The sequence below is a fragment of the Achroia grisella genome, unplaced genomic scaffold, assembly GCF_030625045.1.
Source record: "Achroia grisella isolate CSIRO2021 unplaced genomic scaffold, CSIRO_AGI_Agris_v1 utg640, whole genome shotgun sequence".
Taxonomy (NCBI): Eukaryota; Metazoa; Arthropoda; class Insecta; order Lepidoptera; family Pyralidae; genus Achroia; species Achroia grisella.
In genome coordinates this window covers 2,458,446-2,483,986 of record NW_026712977.1, presented here as the reverse complement: position 1 = coordinate 2,483,986, position 25,541 = coordinate 2,458,446, and the positions used below count along the sequence as shown (strand labels likewise).

Here is a 25,541-nt window from a genome sequence, read left to right as displayed (position 1 = left end):
TTGTGAATAAATAATATCTAATACTTGCATTTCCTTTTCTAGTCATTTTATTATAATTGTATTAGTAATAAATTCCTACCTAGGTTGGACGATATGGAACAGGTAGATTAGGTCTATGCTTATCGGATCGTAAGCCATTATTAGGTCTAGGAGCTAGAGTATTCTTGTGAACTTTATAGGACAACCCTATAAACCTCTAAGAATATTTTAGCTTCTACTATCCGCATTTCAATGTACGTTTCTTTGCTATATATAAAACCACGCTGAAGCGAAAAATGTACTTGGATGAAAATTTTATAAATAATTTTAGAATGCGATCGACAAATAACCTTATAAAAATATGCCACATAACAGGTGAAATAATATTTTTTGTGACTATTTCGAATACGCAGATCATTATTTCATAAATTTGGTTATATATTAAATATAATAAAATGATATAACGTCATATGTTTTATTACTGTCATTTGATTATCATATATAGATAGCACCAATAAAAGTACAGGTGTCGCGTCCTGAACTAGTAGTATATAAATAATAATTATATAAGTACCTTATAAAGTACTTTAATCTTGTCTCTGTAATCCGTCATCCACGAGGTGGAGCATAATATGATTCTGGCGACAAACTCATCGAGCGTACAGGGAATATTTTTTTTGTATATATTGTGTTTTGGCCAGCACGAAACGAGTTTTGTAGCAGGAATATTACGTTCTCCATAGCTTTTCTATTTTCAGATCGATGGAAAGTTAAATTGATTTCAGCGACTGGTTTTATAACAATTTTTTATACTACCGAATGGCAAAAATTCATAGACTTGATAGGTAATTCTAACCGTCGCATCTTCTATAGATATGCGCAACTAATAGGGTGCTTTACTCTATAAGGCTTTATATATAAAGGCATGAAAGTGAGGCACAAGACAAGCAAAAAGTTGTTATCATTTAATTTAATAACTATATTTGTTACAGAGGTAAATTTAGTGTCCATTTTCAGAACAAATGTGTGTAGTATATGTCATAATATGATAGATTAAAGAACCTGATTTAATGGAAATCTAAATAAGGTCACCCTTACACGCACTACAATGTTCAACAAAGTATGAAAGTTGTATGAGAGATACGCTTAAAGACTACGGATAAGCTAAGCGTAGTCACCCGGAATTAATACCATATGAAAGCTTTACTAACAAAACAAATTTCTAGGTATGTTGAAAAATTCAGTGGTGAAATGTTGGATATTTGTGCTCTGCATGTAAAATGTTTACGGAGGTTGACACTTTGATGGCAAAGGTAGCGTGATATAATACATATTTGAATAAATATTAAAATATTGAAGTTCCTCTATACCACTACCAAGGTTCAAGAGATGCGATTACATTGCAATTGTTCATATATTGGGATGCAATAAAATAAATATTGGAATATTCGCTCAAATATCAGAGTGACAGTTACACAAACAAACCGCTGGGATATGGCTTTATGAAATGTTAGAGCGGATTTATGAACGGAAATAAGGATACGGAATAATAAACGGAAATTGTCATCAAAACCAAAATTATATACTCGCTACAGAGGGCGAGGGGGGGGGGGGGGAGAGGAGGCATGGGTATCTTCATTAGTGTACTCTAGTTTCGTATATGGTTTTATTTAGTTTTCCTTACCTTTAATCAACGTAAATCTATTTCGTTCGTATATCTCTTACATAAAATAAAATTAATACATACATATCCTTTTAATTTTTTTTATTGTAATGGGCTAATGTCGTTCTCAATTACCAAAACCGATGAAAAAGAGGAGCCGGTTATAAAATCAACGTGTATATTATATTTTTATGAATTACCACGCGTAACTTTTTACAGGGTAATTCCAATTTGAAGATTCTTTTTTATTTTGTCATAATAAACGTCGAGGGTGACCATTGAAATGTTATAGCGGAAACTTGAACTGTCATTCGAGTCAATATTGAAATATGGATGAAAGATCGGGATTAAAGTTTTGACGATATGTGATATGACTACAATGTCCAACAAGAAATAAAACAATCTATAAAGATTCAAGTCTGAGTCGTTAATACCTTGACGTATTTAGTTCTATTAGTCGTCGTGCAATATTTGACTATAATTAATTTAACTTTTAAGTTTGAACGTTACTAATAAGTATTATGTGTGTGCGCCAAATGCATGGTAGTGTGTGTGGCATTATTATTAATTTAATGCATCATTAAAAATATATTGGCTATCTGCATTCTTTCTACAGATAAACTTTAACTGTACCAAGTTTCACATCACAGTATGCCCATTTTTTGTAAACATGTGTACAAAGTCACGCAATAATAAGTATTATGAATTGTGAAAAGATTTCTATATTCAATTAAACTAAGTTTAAAGCAAAACCGAACACTAAAGAGAGACGAGACCTACTTTCAAGTTTATATAGGTCATTTTACACAGCGAAGATAAATTTTAACGTCGTTTGTTGGTAGTTGTCGATAAATACGAATGAAACTTCCTATTCATCGTACTGTTCAGTACTAGGTATTGAAAAGCGCAGGAAAATACTCCTTTTGTAGAAATTTATATCGAGATCATAGAACTTTCCAACAATACCGAAGTATTGGTTTTCATAATTTATATTTTTAGTCTCGTTTGTAACAGATATGAAATGAATTTTTTTTTTTTAATCTGATTTTTTTACATTCATTATGCTTTCATACTTTTCTCTAAAGGCATCTCGCAGACCTTACTACTTCACCGCCTAATCGCTAGAATGATTTATTTTTGCCTGTTTTGGAAACTCATTATCATTTTATGTCTTTTTCATAGTATGATAATAAGTTTCAATGTATAAAAAGGAATAGCTCACAGTTTTCAAATCTTTTAAGGTTGTATTTCGCGCCCGTATTATTCAAGTCTAAAAGGATTTATCCCTAAACATTCTATAAATCCTTGAAGTAGGTATTGTTGGAAAGTGATTTATATTATATTGCAATTTCACATATTATCGGATTCGGCAGTTGTCATTTTGTCCAGGAAAGATGCACCACCTACTGGGTTCAACTGTCATCTAATCATCTAGAAAGCCATTGCAATATATACGCAAATTTTCATTCAATTTAGTCCGGAAGTTTGAACGGAGTTAGGTGACAAACACAAGTCATTATTATGTATAACAAATAGCACTACGGTAACATCTCCGTACATTAACATTTACATATTGTACCTCAACGCAATTGCATATTGAATATTCAAACCCATAGAATTAATAAGTATTACTGTTTTATACATTGCTTACACAGGGTGGGGCAAATGTCGGCGTTATATCCAATAATACTACCCCCTACCAATACGTATATTCCTTATTATTCCAGATGGAAAAGAAATAACATTGATAGGTAATCAGCAGGGGATTGTTCTTTTCTATAATCCAACCCGGTATATACGTATGCTTTAGTTTTTATGTAATTTAAATGGCAATCCAGTTGATGGTAAGTGATAACCGTCGCGTATATATGTATGAAACGCACGATCTATATCACGTTATCATGTGGCACATGCGTTCGCATTTTGGAGGACTAAGATATCATGCTTCATTACCCTGAAATTTTAGTGCCCCACCTTTCCAAACAAACACTTCTTATAAGGCAAACCACTGGACAGAAATGAATAAGATAGAGCTAGCAATGCAGACGAATTTGTACAAAATCAAATCCAGTAGAGTATATATTTGCTATATTATTAGGCATAACTATACTTCCTTCATTGTGAACCAAGCAAGCAGACTAAAACAAGCCGAGAGAAAACTGAGATCTTAACATTTCGACTTAGTTCGCTCAGCTGGTTCTTGAATCAAAATCATCCAATTTAAATTTCGTTATCTCTGTAATACGACTATGTATTTGACTGAGCGCATTTGCTATTAGAGCTCAAAGACTCAAAAGATTAGTATTTGGGACTGAGTGTACTGTTGGAATTACAAAACTAAAAACATTTAGAGGACACTGTCGGCAGTTACAATGGTACAGGTAGCTCAATCTACTATGACTCATCCAACATCCACTTTTACGTTAAAAGATATGAAGATATTCTGTCCACTAGACTTTTCCTAGAGACTAGACGGTTTCGATTTGATTAGGCCAAGTACGTCATGTTTCACTAGCGATTGAGAGAAGTGAATTACTTATAGCATACTGCACACAACAAAGTGCATAATAAACCTTTTTCACGACCATTTTGTAAATTAGTGTTCTATTATTGAATTTGAATCAATACTTGTTTAAACAGTTGTATACCGACATAGGTGAATTATAGAAAATTATAGAATTAATGTTCTTCTAAATAAGATTATAGGTAATTAAGATTAAGCGTTTGTATAATATCTATTATTGGATAAATAATTATTACTATGAAATAAATTTTACTAAGTTAATTGAACTGTAATTTGACGTTACATTTACCAAGGTATATTTTCGGCATGCGCGTACTACTGTCTCATTTATTCGTAACATAAAGGAAAATAATACTCACTCTTCGGGCAGACTCGGGGCTCCCTCTTCTTGACCCGGTGCGTTCACGTGGTAAACGCAGAAGTTCTCCAGCAGGGCCCGCATATCCACGAAGTTGAAGAACGGTTGGAAGCAGACATCTGCAGATATAACCATGCCTTAGAAATATACATATAAATAATAACTAGCGTATACATACGATGGCCTAGGTGGTCTTGCGGTTTAGAACACCGCTAGATGGTCGCGGTTTAGATTCCTCGCACGGTAATATTTGTTTTTAAATAGGCGTTTTCTATGTATATTAATGTATGTATTTTAGACACATGCTCTGGCTTAGATGGGATTGTGTTAAAAATTCTAGAGTTATTCATATATTATACATATAAACAAAGTTCGGCAACAATTTCTCAAAATTATAATGAATCCAAAACCCATTAAAATTTTCGTGCGGAGAGTCAGACAGACGAATACAGTGACTTCGACTTCGCTTTATAGTTTTATTGATAGATTAATAAAGTACATATTTTTTATACATGAGTAATACATACTTACACGTGTAATGGCAGCTTAATGTTATATATTTCCCCTCCCAATATGTAAGTGACCACCCGACGAAATTAAATTCAAATTCAATTTCAATTATCGAATTGATGTATATTTATAGATATACGAAGACCATGTTTCAAAGTATTTTATAGAAACGCGGAGGGATGTAAAGGTAAAGACGACTGAAAAAATGGATGGACTGTGTAAAAGATGATAGGTATAAAATATGAGTAGGATATAATTGGCCAATATTAATATGGATATAATATCTCAATGTCTCTTTTACACAACAACAAAGAAACTCGTTGATCTTGGACTACACGTACATCGGTAGAAGGGAAACTCGAAATAGACAATATCATAGAATCTTCCTAGCCATCTTGGTATAGTAGGCTAAATTGTCCTTTAATGAGAAGGATTTAGTCGATTATTAGACAAAATAGAGTTTCTTACCCAATACTACAGCTAAACACAGCTTACGTTGAAACGGAAATAACTTTTCATTTTAAACCATCAATCTCCCTTTTTTACCTAAAATTCAAAACAATTTTCGGATTAGAGCAATAATATCATAAACTAGCTATCCGCCCGCGGCTTCGCCCGCGTGGACGTAGAATATGTAGGTGGTTATCGGTCGTTTAAAGATCCGCGAAATGATATAATATTAAAATCGCCTAGTCAACATGGTAATTGGGGACCAAATTATTCACGAATGAAGGAGATTTCATCTACTATTATCACCAAATAGAAGTTTCCTATCAAGCATACGAATAACGTTTTAATCTAAATCCTTAATCTCTCTTTTTCCCCAGGATGTCGTAAAAAACGACTAGCGGATTAGAGCACAAATACGACTGTCCAAGGGTAACTCGAAATAGAAACAACATTAAAATCGCCTGGCCCACATGGTAATAGTAGGTTAACTCAAAAGCTCCAATCAGAAGTAGTTAGGTTACTATTAATACTAAAAAGAAGTTGACTTTGCATCACTATTATATACATGTCATATATATGTCATACATATAATAATGATACATAGTCAATAAATATATGTATATATATGTTTTAATTAAATTCTTAAAGAGCTGTTTCAATGCACTAAATATTTTCAGTCCAAAAAATGTACAGTACATATGGGCACCGAGGATAATTTTTTTTTGAGAATTGTTAATCTGTACGGGTCCACTGATTTCATAGCTTTACTGGTGTACTCTAGCGAGCTTTCCGTAACATTTACTGTTTGTTACATTTCAATCCGTTTACAAACAAAAAAGTTCTGAACTCCCGAATGCCACGTGAAATGAATTTACGCTCAGCTGGTTATAAACAATACACATATTATTCTGACTGAATAAAAGTTGAGTAACTAACAACTGAAATAACTCTCCATTTAAAATTGTGCATAAAATTTTCGCGTTGCAGCATCAGCTTAAGTGACACGTGCAGACTTATTGTAAAAGGTCGCGTCGCTTGACATATGGCATATAACGAGCTGTTTCATTTTAGAATTTACTCCATTAAAAGTTTATGGAAAATCGCCTTAATTTAACGGACGTCCATTCTGTTCATAAGACACTTTACGTGAGAGCTTTTCAGAATGTCAGTTAGTAAATTCCGAACAAAAGGGATTGTTTTTAGACGGAAATATTTAATTCATTTTAACCAACCCGGCATATTAAATATTTATGGTCGGATGTTTTTATAAAACAAAATAAGAACACAGCAACTTTTGTGAATTATAAAATTGAAAAATATACAAATATAACTTCACGACTGTAATCCTATATGGGTTTAGCTGTATGGGTGTATAATCCTTATGAGGATTAACAATATGCGACTTTATGTTTTCAGTATACATATTATACTCATATTTAGGTAGAGTTTATTTCGAAATCTAGCTGACAGATAATACAGACACGGCTGTCTCAATGCTTCATTATGTTTGTTATCGGTGTTGCCGTCACTGAAGAGAAAGACAAAAATATTATAAAATACACCCAAAGTTTTTGGTGTCGGCTAGATTCGAACTCATAACCTTCGAGGTCAAAAAGTAATCCAGTAGAAAAGGACGCACTCAATATCAGATCAGGCTGTGAATAATAATGATGGATATAATGGTGTTTGTTTAGTCACAATAGGCTTTTTGGGGGTTTCATTTGAATTTTGGTAACCTTACAATACTTAAGCAAATTTACATATGTAACGTATTGATTGGATTTAATATTTTAATATATATCTACTATAACAATATTACTAATACGATAATGTTTGTTACCTTGTTACGAGTAAAAGGATTTTAATTAATTTTAACATATATATATATATATATATAATATTATATAATATATATATTTAAAAATTAGGCTATATTATATGTATAATAAGCTATTCAAACGGTTATAATCAGTGAAATGAATTTTAACAAAATAATGTCTGTATTAAATTAAATAATTATGTAAAATCTTAGTCGTTCATAACAATACCTACTGATATTTGTACTTGGGTACTTATTAAACGTGTTAGACTAAAATTGTTACAAAATAATGTTATTGTGAATTACATTTGTTTTGTGTTGATATTAAACAAAACTATATTGTGTTAGTAAAATAAAATATCCATGTTTCATATATGTCAGAATAAACTTAAACGGATAAGGCTCACATACTTTGTATGCTGTGCTGTGAAATAAACTAGTTGTATTCTTCTTCATGATATTTGATCAAATGCGTTTTTGCAATGGAAATTAAGAAATTTTATTGATCGATTTTTATAGTAGGTTATTTCAATCAATTTTAGAATTTAAAGAAGAGAATATATCTGTAACATATTTATTAGGGACGGCTATCCCATCTCTTGTTAATAATAAAAACTATTTGTATGTACATACATAAGTGTTACAACTAATGATAGGGTATATAGATTTTACAATTTAAAATATAGGTATTACCAAATTCTTTTTTATTGGGCTTTCTGGGCTATTGTCTAAGACTGTAACACTGCGACTTGCGTAGATCTATTATGCTAGCCCTTCAAAGTTTGTTAACATGATCCGTGAGGAACAATAATTAAAGGATATTTTTACGAGTGATAGTTTTTATCTCCTTCTAGATACTAATTAAACATATTCAGAATAATATATTTGGTGAGTTAGGTTATTTTCCATGATATAATATTATTAATATTATAATTTTGAATGTGTGAATATCTCGTATAAATGGTATAATGATATAAAGGTATAAACAAACAGAATCCTTATCACGTCAATGTAACGGACAACAAAGAGACGGCCGGCGCAAATCGATTTCATCGCATTGTTCGTTGTATGAAATCTACCCCTCATTGTATATGAACTTCCTAACAGGTAATTTAATAATACTACGTAGTACCATCAGCATCATATAGACCGTTGTATATAGAAAAGAAAGATGTATATATTTATTTAGCGCATAAAAAACATTAATACAATATATACGATCTCCAAACTAACGTCAAGATGTTGGAGTCGATGCAAAGGGGGTTCGCACAAAAAGTGTGTAAAGCGTACAGAACGGTATCGCTCACCTCAGCACTGGCCTTGGCAGGGATGCTCCCTCTGGATTTGCGTATTGAAGAGGTAGCCAGCCTGTATAAAGCGAAAAAAGGCTTGTCTAAGGACTATTTACCACCAGATAAGATGCTCGAAACCAAAATAGGAATAATGAGTCTCCCACATCCGTCGTCGTTAATATCCACGGAATACGTGCTCTTGGAGAGTCTGGACACTAAAAACCCTCTAGTAGGTCCCCACATCTATACGGACGGTAGTAAAATAGACGATAAAGTCGGAGCTGCTGTAACATGGTGGGAGGAGGGGAAGGAAATCAGATACTCTATGTTTAGTCTGGATCCCGCGTGTACAGTGTTTCAATCGGAAATGTTTGCTCTCTTGAGGGCGGTGGGCATGGCCAGAAAATACGGAGGGCCGGTGGTTAATATCCTTAGCGACTCAAAATCGTCGCTGGAACTATTGGCAAATCCGAGGACCTGCCATCCGCTGGCGAGGGCGATCATGGAAGAGATTGGAATAGCCAAAGAGGCGGGTAAACAGATCAAGCTGTACTGGCTGCGAGCGCATATAGGGACAGCCGGAAACGAAAGAGCCGATGAGCTTGCGAAAACGGCCGCCCTATCTACATCAAGGCCTGCAGAGTACGCGATGGTTCCATTGTCGTACGTCAAGAATAAGATCAGGGAGGAAACGGTCCGCCTATGGCAAGACCGCTATAATACTTCCGAGACGGGAGCGGTGACAAAAATCTTCTTCCCTAGTGTACGTGATGCGTACAAAGCGGTAAGAAGTATGAAACCGTCATATTATCACGTCCAGATCTTGACGGGACATGGGGGTATGGGGGAGTATTTGCATCGGTTTAAACTAAAAAGCAGTCCCAGTTGCGAATGCGACCCTAACATCAGCGAAAATGTATGGCATATACTACTTGACTGTCCACGCTTCGAAGTGCTTAGATATAGTGCAGAAATGAAAATGGATTTTAAAATGTCCATGGAAAATCTGCACTGTATATTGGCAGATGCTAAGAAAAGACCGCATTTATGGTCATTTATGGAGGCAGCTGCTCGCATAGTGTGTAAAGCCAATACAACCCTCGACTCTTCCCCAAACATCGGGGAATCGGAAGCGATCAGTGCCCTTCCATCACGGACCGTTCCCGGCCCAATGGGTCCTACTCTTAATATACTTGAAATACTCAAGAGGGGAATTGCCGGGAAACCATCACTGTATATAAGGGGAGTAGCACTTTTTATGGATGCCCCAGAGGAAAGACTGGGCATATGCTTCTGTAATGCTTTGGCGCCTAACAGAATTACCATCTCACCCGGGTTGGCCGTGCTTATGAATGGCAGTACGTCCAGGATCACCCTGAAAAAGAAAAAGTACAAAACCTACGCACCGGCAGTGATAAACAATGTATCATGCCGGATAATACACGTCAAAAATAAGACGTTGATTCTTATACAAGAGGAAAGGGAAGAAAGTGCTTTTTCCAAAGTAGGGAGGCTCCTGGAGGAGCTAACAAAACTAGTAAGCGAGGGCCGATCCATCCCCAGGATCATCAGTGTAGATGCAATGATGATCGCGTATGAAAAGGCCGAGACCAAACACAGGATCGGATGCATTGACTCGTCGGAACATCACCAATTAGTGGTGTATGAAGACAAAGGGGAAAACCTCCACTTTATGAGGAGCAGTGCGCCTGGTTCGTGCAAGGAGAAATCTCGGACGGACGGGCAAAGCGACCCGGCCGATGGGGCGGGGTGTGCGAGTGGATCGGAGATCCTGCAGCAGAAAGCAGTGAACAGAGAACAGCAACATCGGGAAGCGAAGAGGGAGCAGGAAATCGACGAAGCTATAACATCAGAGAGACGAATAGAGGCTCTAACTAGAACATTGGCCGCGGCAGCTATGTCGGTGTCAAAGAGGGCCGGAGGGGCTATCCGTAAACATATAGGGATAACACGCCAAGAGGAAGCCATAGAATGGGCACTGAGACCTGCCACGAAGAAACCCAAGCGGCAGTACAAGGATCCAACCAAGGCAGATCTGGGACTGGTGGACCCGCCTCGTCTCCGTCCAGTGAGGAACCCGAAGGATCATATTATCAACGCCTTCCTGGAGTATCGAGCGATAGTCGTGGCAACACATACCCTGCACAAAAATACCTGTGCTAAATTAATAAAAAAATACAAGAAGGGTGGTGATGATGCGATTGTCGACGAACTGGACAGGGAGGACGCCGCCTTGTATGACAACAACACACAGACCACAATGTTAGGGGCATATACTGGTAAATACATGGCGGCATACTGCGAGTCCGTGGGGTTCGTCACGCTGGACGCGGAGGAGACTAGGAAAACCGGGAAGCCGAGTTTCCGCGCACCCCCACAGGATAATATCCTGTTGGTTGCGGCATGCACAAGGATTATGTTGGACGACAGGATCCTGAGCCAAGCTGATGCGAGGTGCAGGGACTTGACCGGGGACATATCCTTTGAAGCGTGGAACATCCCAAATATCGAGTGGATAAACGGCGTCCCGGGATGCGGGAAGACTACGTGGATCATCAACAACTACGACCACAAAAAGGACATGATTGTCACAACCACCGTGGAAGCGGCCAAGGATCTAAGGAACAAGCTGGAAGCCAAGACAACGAAAAACACAGGAGAAAGGGTGAGAACAATGGCCTCTTTGTTGGTTAACGGCAAAAGGGACAATACAAATGTGTCCCGCATCCTAGTGGATGAAGCCCTTATGAACCACTTTGGGGCCATAGTGCTAGCAGCAGAAATGGCCAAAGCAAAAGATGTCCTGCTTATTGGCGACGTAAATCAACTCCCCTTTATAGATAGGCATAACCTATTTGAAATTACCTACGAGCGACCTAACAAATCAGCAGGTATTACTAGGGAGTTTCTATGTACTCACAGAAACCCCTTGGATGTAGCGTATGCCCTGAGAGAAGTATACAACGGGATATACTCGACCAACCTCCGGATTAGGTCGCTGAGGCTCATGGAATACGACAGCAAAGTCATACCATCGGACCAAAGCAGGACTCTATACCTGGTTCATACCCAAGCGGAGAAAGCAAAGCTAATATCCGAGGGATATGGAATGGACGAGGAGTCTAAAGTGCTGACGATTCATGAGGCCCAGGGACTGACATCGGAGAGGGTTATTATCATCAATACTAGAAGTAAACCCTTGGAAGTGCATGGCAGCTACTCTCATGCCGTGGTAGCCATCACCAGGCACACAGGCGACTGCGTATATTATACGAGAAATCGAGAAGACGCAGTTGCTCGTTTTATACAAGAGGCCGAAGGCGCGACTCACTCGGACATTCGTGAGTACTCACTGCAGATGGCGATTAAAAATAGAGACAGGGCGATCGTTGATGCGCTGATTGCGCTAAAATAATCAGCACAAAGAAAACCAGAACAGCTGATGCATCGTCGGGGCGCTTTGGACTGGAAAGGCCGGAACATGCTCGCTAAAAGTATAAAAAAAAAAAAGGAAGGGAAAAGAAAAGGAGGAAGAAGGAGAAAAAAAAAAAAGAAAGAAAAAAGGGGAAAGGGAAGTGAAAAAGGGAAAAAAAAAAAAAAAAAAATTGCCGAATTACGACAAAAAGTGAACTGTGAAATTAAACAATCAATAATTAAACAAAACCTGGACTATAACAAATAGTGAACTTTGAAAATAGTGTTAGAATAAGATTTCATATAATTGTATATGCAGTGTAAGAATTCATAATGTGTATTGTTACATTATGAATTCTTACATTGCACAATGTAATGAAAACTGTGAAATTAGTAGTAGTGTAAGATTTATATAATTGTATATGCATATTGATAAATCTAATCTTCCAAATAAAGATGGGTGACACTGCATGTTGTCAACTCACCCGGCCGGCCAGCGGTGGTTCTGGGCCAGACGGATAAGGTCTGCCTCGGTGTCACTGTTAGGCAAATTGTAACATCTCGGCTGGAGTTGTACAAAAATGGAAATTAAATAAACATAATAATATTAAAGTAAATTAAAAAAGGCACGGACGAATATGTCTGTGGAAAAATGTATTTAAATATAAAAAAAAAAAAAAAAAAAATACAATATATAAAAAAAAACAGTTTCCATAATATATTTTTTAATTTAACTGGAATCGCAATTAAAGATATAGCTGACCTGATGGTATGTGGTTACTAATAGTAAAGTACATTAAATGCATCACAGATCCGTGTTATGTTGTTGAAATTATCACGAAGTACGAGAGGGTTGCTATTTCGGAGGACTAAGATATAATCCCACTATATCACGAGATATTACTACCTTATCCCAAATTCAACACCAACATCTTACAAAACAAGCAGCTTGGTGACTGAAATCGATAAGTCCACGAATTCATGGGGTGATCGAGTCTGTGTTTTCTAGATCATACGAAACGAAATTAATGTAAATCCGTCGTATTAACAAACGGCTTCATTAACGCGGCTTATAATTATACAATACGACTCCTTTATATAATATAACTTGGCAACGACATATGTCTATAATTCTCTACCTACTTATATAAAAACCTTATAAGTTACAGAGGAAAATATATTATTAAATAACTGACTAGCACAACTCTATCCGTCCCATACTGCAATATGTTTCATGTTTGATGTTATTAAGCCCCTCGATAAATTGGCTATCCAACATTAAAAGAATTTCCATAATGTATAGTACCGGAGATATACAACATACAAACTAACAAAGTTACCTCCTTGATATTAGTACAGATTATAAACTCGTTGACAGCGACAACAAACTAAATCCTAGAGAGAGCGCAGCGGTTGGTGTGGCACATTGGATTTGGATATTCTATTCGAAATGTAGGCACATCAGACATTGCGTCCACCACAATGTCATTTCACAATGTCAACATTTCGTAATACCTCTGACTACACCATATAGATTTACAAACGTCAGGACATCTGCTAAATAAATCTAAGTACACGAATAAACTTTTTAAACCTATTTTATAGAATCTAAACTGTTGCAATGTAAGTAAATGAATACTTATGGTGGAATCAGTGTTTGTTATTCACCGCACTATCTCAAAGTGCCACAGTCTGGTGTGCCGTGTAATCGATACCAGGTCTATATTAACTTAGGACGTGTTGTAATGAAACAATTTGATACTGATTGCTTCCCTTTGACGACCTCTTTTAATATTCTACGGCATGTTTTACCCATTAGATTGTTTACGGTAGATAATCTTTCCACATGTTTTTAAATAATAACCAGTCATGACTATAGATAAAATAACCAACCAACCAAAATTAGTTGTTTCTTGTTGTTGTTTAGTTGTTGCACTTTAATAAATTACCATTTCTTAGTGTCTGTCAAAAATCTTTATTAGACTGTTCTGTACACAAATGAAATTATAAATTAGTGATAATAAAAAATATAATCAACGAAACTATGTGGCCAGTTGCCAGTATGTCAACAACACTTCAGTAATATTCAGAAAATTGAAGTAAATGTAAATGGTCAATTATATTAGTTTGACTATGTCTATTTTTCAGTTAATGTTAATCAATAGTTTAGTATTTATTAAAGTGTGATAGTCTCTTTTTTTTAAACATCGTTAATTTAAACTATTGTATTAGCCGATAACTAAAAAATAACATTGTGTTTCAATTTATATTTCTGAATATCTTTGTGGTGATGGAAATACAAACAAACCTACAATAATAAATAAAAAAGAACATGAAAGACCGCGATAGGCTCACCTCCGTTCTCATCCTATGCTCACTGCACATTCGTGTCAAAAACGCTCAGCAAAATTCGGACCTGTCAAGTGTTGCGTTCACCAAAACGTCAATACTTGACACTGCCTTTGAAATTGAAACGAGTTTGGAAATGCAATGTTTAGTTTTCCGTGTGTTTGAACCGCAAGCCATATCAGGTCCATATTAGAATATAATATAGAATATTATAATAATCTGTTAATTTAAGGAACTAAATGGTATTACATATGTATATTATAGTCGGTAATTGCGGTAATAATCGATTTTATTACAAGAATACAGTAAAAACTCTATAATTTTTAAGTCAAGATAACATGAAACCGAATGGTTCATCACTCTTGCCCTAATATCTATTATTTGTAATATATCAATAATAATAAAAACTATTTATACCGCACAGAGAACAAATAAGAAATTCAGTATCTAACAAAGTGCATTACAAAACTAGGTCTTATATCTCGCTATAAGCAATCACTTACAGACAACTTGGCAGAAAGTGGTCTTACTCGGTCTGGTAAAAGTAGAACTCTTTAATCGAATCACTTTATTCTTCGCCCGTCTAGTATAAAAATATAATGTGCTTTTAAGACGTACTCCACAGGAAGTTTTGCCAATTAAAATAAAGTATTGAAAAGTAAACAACAAATCTATTGAGACTACAGCAGGGACTTTTCAAGAAGGGTATATTAAGGTTTCTTTAGGTTTGGCAACGCGCAAATGGTGTTTTAGGCGTCCATAGGCTACGATAACAGTTTACTATCATATGGGCCGTATGCTTGTTTATCACCGGAAGACACATACTTGAAGCAGCTTGTTTGCAAGTCGAGTTAAACAAAATTGATTATTTCGTAATAGATTATTTAGTCATATTTTATCATAATGTTTGATTTCATATTACACAAAATGTACATATCATACATTAATATGCATATCCATATGTGTACCGCAGTGCAAAGTTCGCCAAACTACTAAACCGTTAAAACATAGTTATTAGTTGCACATTTAATATTGAGCTGCACTCGGTGGCACAAACGTATCGCTGGAGGCTCCTATTGACAACACATACAGTATTCCGCTAGGTAACGTCACTAGTTTGACTAGCTTCAGTGCTCAGTACAAAGTTAGTTCTAGCTCACTTTGAAACCTCAAAGCTTGTTCAGTTCAACATGCGACTAAAGCTATATAAATCTTGACATAAAAGCAAAGGAACTAGTTTTACCTTTCATGTGTACAGATTTTGCCTCGTTAAGGTTAAAATGTTAAAGGTATAATACGAGACACGTTTCATTTGCATGTTTTGAAAATGCATTTTATTTTTTACGGACGGTTTAACAGATGAAAATTTGTAAGCTCGTCGTCCAAAGACGTTAACGCTACAGTGGAAATCACAAAATTCAGACATGAAAGTGCGCTGCTTATAGAAATAAGGCTACTAGTCGCTACGACTGGCTCATTTTATATAAATGTTATAGTATATCTCTGGACATTATTACTACTTGATTTTTATGAGAATACTCAATACCTTGTTTGTATTACCTTAATTTTTAATGAATAAAGTTGAATAAGCTTTAGTTTTAATAATTATCTTTACTATATTTTATCAAGTTAAGTGGAATTATGTACTATGTGGAAGTACATTTTGTTTAATTTCGCTATAATTAGCACGTGATGTGCGAGATCACAAATATTCAGAGTGGGAACTTGACTACCGTTACGAACTTCACTAATGGTAATCAAATGATCGAATGCTAATTATAGCGGAATTCAATAAAATAATATAAATCCATTAAGTCGTAATTATCTTTATGACAAACCTATGAAGACTAAATTGTATAACGACTCTCTGGGATCACTAATAACTGGTTAATTAATAAATATCTATATGCCAATGACAAAATCAAACGAGATATAACATAGTTCGAACCGTATCATAAAATATAGAGGATACATTAAATCCTATGTATATACTTTCTTCAGCGAGCAACGTCTGCTGAATGTAGTGAGAGTTTAGAGTGAGCAGTACACTCGATTCCTTTCTCCCGTCGCGTCGCCGTGTTTCGCTTTTGTATAAAACTGGCGATGTAAAAGGAGCAACTGGGAAACTTGCACGGGCGCTACACGGATTACTTGTCGGGAGCGGGGAACTGTTACATAACACCGTCTGGATTTCCACTGAAAATGAAACTGGAAATTCGGGCATTGAATTTTTTTGGGTTGTGCCGACGCGCAGACTAGAAATAGCTGAATAATTCGTTTCGCAACATTTTATGATACTCGTACTTATGGAGATCAGAGTAGAGTTTGTTTTAATGTAGGTACAAGAAGAATGAACGGATTATTGGCATTGATACACGTCGATATGTACTAACGTTGTATAACGTTAATACCATCTTTCAGTACGTCTATCTTTCACTACGTCTATGAATGCAAACTTGTTTGAATAAGGAGATTATTTCAGTACTGCTAATATAAGTCCTCAAGAGTATCAGCTAGAAGAGAAATGCATTCAAACTTCCCGAACCTACTTATATTTTTTATGTTTTTGCTTTGCTTTTTACTTTGCCACTTTGCTTGCTCTTTTAATTAAATAAATAAAAAATACGCTTCTATAATTAAATGAATAGTTCCGAGATATCTAAGTTACATAGAGATCCACAGAAATCTTAAATAGTAACAGATTTTACACTTTCACAAGGTTCTTATACTACATTTCTTTCGAACTTGTATTCGGATAAAACAATATGAAACTATACGAGCTGAAAAGAAATATTACATCTAAATGTTTCAGCAAATACTCAGATGTGTACACATGTTACGAAATTTCCGTTTGAATAAAAAAATTCCATTCGAGTAATTTTAAACACTAGAGAGAATACACAATGTTCATTTTTCTAATGAAAATGGAATGGATACTCACTCTTGCATATGTCACGTTTTCATTTGAAAAGTATATTTGAGTGAACTCATATATTTTGTTGTCGTAGATTTCTATACGTAGTGCACTATGCAGATGAATTTTTAACAATGGCTAGTAGGCACACAAAATGTATTACATAGTACTCCATAGTGTTCAGAAAATGTAATGAAAACAAAAGTATAAAATTTTGTATAGTACATAAAATGTTTTTTCATAAATATTCATGTATTTTATATTAAATGAATGATATTACAGTAATGACAAGTATTATATAATTTGTATACAGGTTCTAAAAAGACAAAAGTCTTTGTTACGCAAACCGCAATTCCAAAATAGTATTTTTACATAATGTCACCAAGTTGCAAGATAGGCATCTGGATAGACCCAGAAATAATTAGATGATATAAAATTAGAGACAGGAGATTCATAGTATACTGCTGTTACTGGTACCTGCGACTTCGCCAGAAAAAATTATCATCCCTTACTTCACCGCGTCCCCGATAATTTTATGAGATAAAAGATAGATGATGAAGGTGAATTACTACATTTTATGGTTTATAATATGTATAAATACACAAAAAAGACAGTGTCGTCTCGCGCATATAACTGTTTATAGTCTTAATGACATTGAGACAAAAAATGACTGTATAACAGATACAATCCTTAGAAATATAAACACCTTATTACTCGAGACTTAATCTGCTTTTTGAGATAAAATAATTCATTTTCACGTCAAACATTAATCCCAGTTCAGCCGTGAAAATGTAACGAACAAACAGACAGACGGTTTTATACATTTATATAGTAGTATAGTATTAGGTAGTAATTTATTTAATTGTTTATATGTATAAAGAATAAAATAAACTTTAATTTATTTAATTATAAATTTAATAAAATAACTTCATAACTTGAAAACAGTCCACAAATTTTTTAACATTTAACAAAGTACATTTAAAGGAATTGTTAAAATTAAATAGCATTAGTAGATACTAAAGTGTATAAGTATATGTTAGAGATCTAACATAGAAAAAACACAAAACGAAAACTATATAAACATATATTCAGAGTAAATATACTCGTATGTGTAAATAAATTAGAATTCTGTGTCTATATTCGACATGCAATAGCAATGCGAAGTTTAAAAAAACACTCGCGTTTATTTCTTCTCTCCGTATAATTATAAGGTTCCCTCGAAACGTGAAAGAGATCGCTATTAGCTAATCCGCCTACGCTTACTTTGCTCATCCTCTTTATTTATTTAAGATTCTATTTTATATCTACCATGATACTTCTGAATAGCAAATAAATATTATTATATATATTGTGATTTATACTGTTTCTTCTTACTGTTTCTTTGTCTCCTTATTTTTCAGAAAAAAATAGACCATGGCCCCCCTCATGTTGCAATTTATTTTCATTACAAATTACATAACATCCATTCAGATGTAAAAGTAACAAACAGTCAGATACATTTTCAATAAAAAAGACACAAAAGACCTCCCAAATCTACATTATCAAGTTGATATTTGGTTTCTTAAGCAAATTATATTATGTATAATGCTACTGCGAGTATTAATGTGCTTTAGATATTATTCGATATATCCACCCATTAACAGGGAGGTAGGGGATTATTAATAATGGAGATTATTGGCTCTATAGCCTACAACGTACCATTTAAATGTAGGTAAGATATAGAACCTCTTACACAGCACGGCTCCATTGTAGTGGGATGTATGCCCTATGTTTGACGAACGCCTACACTGGAGATGTGCTGGTGTGAAGAGTCTCTAAAGTTTTTCTATGTAAAGTCTATCCTCGTATATGTAAGTATTATGTCTTATGTTCGAAGTTTCAAGTAATAAACCATTTTCATATGACTTTACAGCTACAACGGTTCGCGAAAGGCTTGTAAAAAGAATAACAAAAGGGAAAATGTCGAGAGACATAACAAATATTCACTGTACGATCGACACATGTAATAAATAATTCTTCGAGAGCTGCCTACAAAAGACAGTGACGAAACGTTTGAATGTGTCATGAAAGAAAAGAATAACCCAAGAGATCGGGCACCTTTTTATGCAGCATCAACTCGTTACTTTCTTAGTATATAACTATGTAGGATTATGTTCTACAAACAAAAATATGTCCATCTATCGTATTTGATGACTCTATTTTTTATCTAGAGAATTTACTTGGGTATTTTAAGTTTCTGGTGACTATTTGATTTTTGTCAAGATGGAATAAGTTTTTATTATAGTTTAGTAGTACACAAACTTAAAACTGTTTTTCGTTTTTTTCGTTAGAAATACCAATAAAATTTATATCAAAAAGAGATGTGACATTCACACAGAACATTTTTATAAATGTTGTTTGCGCTACTGTATAAATAGTTAATAATTTATATATAATAATATAAATAATTATAAATGCGAAAGTCTATTACTTCGCATTGAAACTGAAATGTTGTATTAGACTTGAAAATATATTATCACTTGAACGGAAATAGGCTACATTTTATTTAAAAAAAAACAACACGAAGTCGGTATCATCTTGTTATTTAATATTACCTATAAGTACAGTAACCATAAAAATGTAATTAATTTTATGAATAAAATACTCTATATAGGAAAATTCCCTCTCCTTAGCTATTAATTGATTCGTGCAAAATGAAAGGGAAATTAAATTAGTTTTACTATGTAAACGGTGCCGCCGTTAGTCTGTAATAAAGCAAACAAGGCAATGTGCTAAGGCAATCAATGCTTTATTATAATAACAACCGACTTCAACAATAATCGGGCTAAGAAGGTGTTCGGCTTTAAAAACGTTCACTAGTTGTCAAATCCGAAAATTCTGGTATTTTAAATCTAAAATATTAAAAATATAATGGAGTTTATTGGAATACTACATTTTAGAATTGTTTCATAATTTATTTTGTATACACACAATGCATTTACATTGAGAAAACAATAATTATATATTCTACATGTATAAATGTATTCCGTTTTTATAATTGTCATTGTAAATTATTGAAATTGTATTATTACTATATAAAAAAAGTAACAACAGATTATCCTCGACTCTTGGCAAAGTAACAACTTATAGTCAATTTTAACTTATCCTACAGAGTATAAATTTTGCTAAACATTAAAAACTACTTGTTTATTAATACTGTTATTATAAAGAAAACACATTAACGTAAAATATATATTTCATGTAGGATTTGCTTCATAACACTGCCGCTTTTAATAGGCTTCTGCGCTAAAAGCCTTAGTATATTTTCATAGGCGATTTATACACAGTAAATCCTATTAGGGTTCTTGTAAATCTTATTAGGGGGGAGAGAGGGGATATACAGTAATAGGGAGTACAGTCAATCTTCTAGGTGAATCTTTACGAAGTCCTGTCTAGAGACCGTCGTGGATAATTAAAAAGCAAGCTGCTTGACGTCTGAAATAAGTGAGACAGAGGTGCTCACGTAGACGACTTTTAAAAGTCTGCCTCGGTACAATTTAGAGAAGATAGAATAAAATGCGTTTTATTATGAAGGAAGCAAGGATGAAAAACGTTTGGTCGACAGCACTAAAGATTGAATTGAATAGTTGGTTCTAGAAATGTTTGTTTAACCATTCGTAAAGTCGATGCTGGCTCTACGTTGGAACTACGGACCAACAAGAAAGTATAAACTGAACGCTATCTAATTAAATTAAGTTACAAACTGGAGTTAGGAAGCACACTTTTTTATTTTTTTCTGTAATCTAGTCCCGGGATTTAAAAGTACGGCTAAGCGCGGGTTTGACTGTGAGTTTTTATTAAATTAATAATTACTTGTAACTGAGTGCACATTAAAGAGCGGTAGAGGAAAGAGTTTCGCTATGAATATTTACAATTTAGTTTTTATAAATAACTACACTATAACGTTTACTACGGCGCTGATCGTATATTACTCGTAGTTAATTTATTTTCTGCCTATTAGAAACAAACATTCAATAAGTAAATTTGTCAATTTTGTTTTTGTTTGTAAAATATATGTATGTTAAAAACATCTTCAAACTGTACATATACAATGTCATATCCGTGCCGGTCTTATATGCTGTACATACGCTAAATTATATTACTGAATTTGCTCAATCTGGGCGAAGTTTCTTTTACTTATAGAAAATTAATTTGTCAGCCAGTAATAGAGACTGTATTTCTTTCAATTGCGAGACTTACTAATATTCGCTGCGCGAAAGCAGAAAGGACCTTTGATATTTTATTTTTCCAAAGAGTGGTGGTTTTTAAGCTATCATAGAGTCGCCTCGTGATATTAAATTAAGTAAAGATAATTATATCAACGTCGAAGAGTTCCTTAATAAGATGACGATATAAAAATAGAAGTATAAGAATTTAAATTCATTAATTACTTAGTAATTTGACGTACTTATTTCTGGTATCATAATTGACGTTCTAAAATACTCTCCGTTTTGTAATATTTTACAAGTAGCATAAACATGGTTTTGGATTTTCTGAGATTCATTGGAAGAATTAAGTAAGCGGTAACCATCGCCTACATATATAGATAAACAGCACCACGGACGTCCCGTTATCATGTTACTAACTTGACACATTGACACGTGACCATTCCAGAGAACTAAGATGCATGCATCTTATTTAGTAAGTTCAGTGTCTAATTTGCACCCTACAATCGAAACACAGCGTACAAAGTGGATTAAATAGATCACACTAAAGTACCCACGAAGATGACATTGTATAGTGCATGACATTGTACAAAATTATGCAACTGCATTTATTTTTGCCGAAGATATTCGTGGTGTCGTGAATAAAACTTACGTTCAATTATTTATAGTATTTAATTGTTTTTTAAATATGTCAAATTATAAAAAGTAACAAAATCAATTTTGAAAATATACTATCGGCGATAAGTAACTTCATTACGAATGTAGTAAGTATAGACTTAACACCACTTAATTTTATCATGAAGTAGTATTATTAAGTCTATACTTATAGTTGGCTTGTGGTTGCGATGCAACTACCAAACATGTTCAATTTATACGTTACGTGTTGATCATGTCGTAGCTAATGTATACGACAACCTTCTACTATAGATTGATAGACTAAAATATATTGCACCGTCCTAAACAATGAGAGAGCAATTTCGCTGCAAGGCTACCCACCCTTGTATTTACTCCTGATAGAAGCGGACGCGGCAACAAAGGCCTATATATAGATGCATATGGAGTGCACACATAGCTTGTACATGTTTGTAATCATGTTGCATCCATTATCGTATCGCAGCCAGTGTTGGCAGTAATTGATTAATTTACAATTAATATTTAACTAAATTAATATAGACATTAATTAATTAAAAAAGTAATTATAACTACTTGACGTCAAGAATGGGCCGCTTTTAAAGGAGTTTCTTACTTAAAGCAATTCACAAAACTTGCACATTTATCGAGCTAACCATTGAAAGGACTCGGACGAAATAGTCGTTTGCATGACTACCTCCATCATCACTAATTTCTGACGCCAAGCAACTTCCTTTGCAAGACGTTTCGGTGTAAGGGAACAGAAATAGAAATAGTAGACTCTGTCCAAAGGCACACTCGGTTAAATTTGGATATAGTTAATAGAATAATCATATTGTGATTAATGATTAACATTATTAATTTTATTCGTTAATCAGATTAACTTTAGGGTCAACACTAATTCCAGTTTATACCTAAATAAATAAACCTTTAAATGTAAAATAGACGTAAGCTTAATGGTTAACACAATATGTTATTATAGTGCTATGTAAACTGGTAACTAAATACCTGGTGGTTTTGGACCATTCAGATAATTAGGGCATATATACTTATGCTATATAATTTTATAAATTCGAAAGTGTGTTTATTTGTCTGTTTGATAGGATTTTAATTAAATTTAATATGAAGATAGATTGCATCATGAGTTGTGTTTATCTAAAATATTCTGTTTTTTTTTTTAAGATAGTTAACCCATGACCTGTTCAGACCAGGTCGCAGATATCGACTAGTATGTCATAATGGAGAATTACTATAAATAATTCACTGCAATTACATTCGATATTAAATAATTTGAATTGTATTTCGCACACGTGCAATACGGAACTAATTAAAACAAATTAAATTATTTAAGTTATATTTCAATAATTTTATTTGTTTTAATTATTCCACTATAAAAAGTATAATTTGGAGTGGTGTTTCCAATGTTTGTATCTATTTTTTTAGTTAATCCAGTATTATACTAAGAGATCTAATGTAGAGCGCTGAATATAATGTAAAGATTTCAGAAAAGTATCATTTAATATTCCGGAGATCCAAGCATAAATAAAAAAAACATTCGAATTTTCCAATGGAATAACGAAATAATAAAATTATATAATTCAAATAACCACCATAAAATAATCACTGAGGGGTAAAAAAGACTGATGAATTTATTATAATTATATTATTTACTGTTATCTTCATAATTTTTGACAGAAAGCTGTCACTGCTATACTCATCAACCATTAACAACCTCAAAGAAAGTTGAAGTCATGTTAATTTTAAAACAAATATATAAGCATCAAAATCAGTCTTTTCGTTTAGGAGACATGCACAGATACGTCGAATTTATAACACCCGTTTGTATAAGAGGTTAAAAAAATATTGATAAAACTCGGCTGTCCGCCAAAACCATTTACGTAATTTAAACAAGCTGTTGCAAATTAATGTTATCGTACTCCACAACAGTGTTAATAAAACCCTTTCAGTAATATATTAGCATATTAATGAAAGGGTGCCTCTATAAAGCACCTAAATTACAGCTCGCCGCCGACACTACAAGTTGTTCTCATCACAGGAAAAGAAATGTGAACAACGATTTTAATAATTCATATCCAATATGGGAGATATATATCAATCCTAACTAGTCTAATATCTATACATAAATTATCTAACAGCCTCGCTGGTCTAGCGGTGTTGCGGGTTAGATGCCGCTCATGGTACAAACATTTATTCCAAATATTATTATATTCATAAAAAGTTGATAGGTGGTTATCATAATTATAATTGATATTATAAATGGTAGTAATCATAATACTAATGTGACCACTCTAAGGTACACTACTTGTAATATTCGGCCGAAAGTGATTAAGCTCTTGTAATTTTTTATGTTTCTATTTACGTACTTACCCTTTAATATATTTTAATCACCTAATAAGCTTTGAAACTAAAAACATTGATACTATATCCATACGTAATTACTTTGACAGTCAGACCACGCTATTGATTGGTAGTAATAATTAATTAAATTCTACGACTCAACGAATTTAAGTATCGATAGTAGTAATTACTTAAATTCTGTGTTCATTAACACTTACGAATGTAGATACAATCGAAATCAATTTACCATTGAATTTGAAAGAAAATCCAAATCTCCAATTTTGCCGAAACGGTCTGAAAGCACAACTGAAAGTCGCTCACTAATGACCGGTGCAGTGATTGAACATTTATTCCCGTTGAATGACTCCAAATTCATGTACCTACTGTATTACATTTTTACCCAACATCTTTCCAACTAAATATGAGAATTTAATGAAATTACTATGTTTTCGGCTCACGCGACATTTGTTTGTACCGTAACCACAAAAACAAGATTAATAGCATGGTATTTTTATGAACCAATTGCTCTGCTTTACGTAATCAAAATATCATAATATATACCATGGGCGACATGACCTCAGATTTTGAATTAAAATATTAAATAATTTTCCATAAAGTCAGCGATGTGACAAAATTACTTAGAGTAAATACTGCAGTAAAGTCACTGAAAATAAACTATTTCACGTTCTAAAAGTACCTAAATAAGTACGTCTTTGAGTATCCACTCAAAGTTTAGGTGCTAGCCTCTTAAATGCTAAGAGAGTAGTATCTCTTGCGGTGTGGCGAAAAGTTTTCTAGGACGAGTCTTGATGCATTTACATTAGATGCGGTTTCTATGTCGAAATGGATTTATCCTTACTTCCTTATCCTTACTAATATTATAAATTACTAATTACTAATATTATATTACTAATATTATAAATGCGAAAGTAACTCTGTCTGTCTGTCTGTCTGTCTGTCTCGCTTTCACGCCAAAACTACTGAACCGATTTAAATGAAATTTGGTACACAGATAGTCTAGACCCTGAGAAAGGACATAGGCTACTTTTTAATGC

At 33.9% G+C, this 25,541-nt stretch overlaps 1 protein-coding gene across 1 annotated transcript in view; it reads right to left on the bottom strand.

Moving 5' to 3' along the window:
- LOC131849172 (protein NDRG3) overlaps positions 1-25,541 on the bottom strand; it is a 121,381-nt gene that overhangs the window by 55,283 nt on the left and 40,557 nt on the right. The window contains exon 4 of the mRNA XM_059199178.1: positions 4,526-4,643. Coding sequence (XP_059055161.1) covers positions 4,526-4,643 — 118 coding nt within the window. The remainder of the gene's footprint in view (positions 1-4,525; positions 4,644-25,541) is intronic.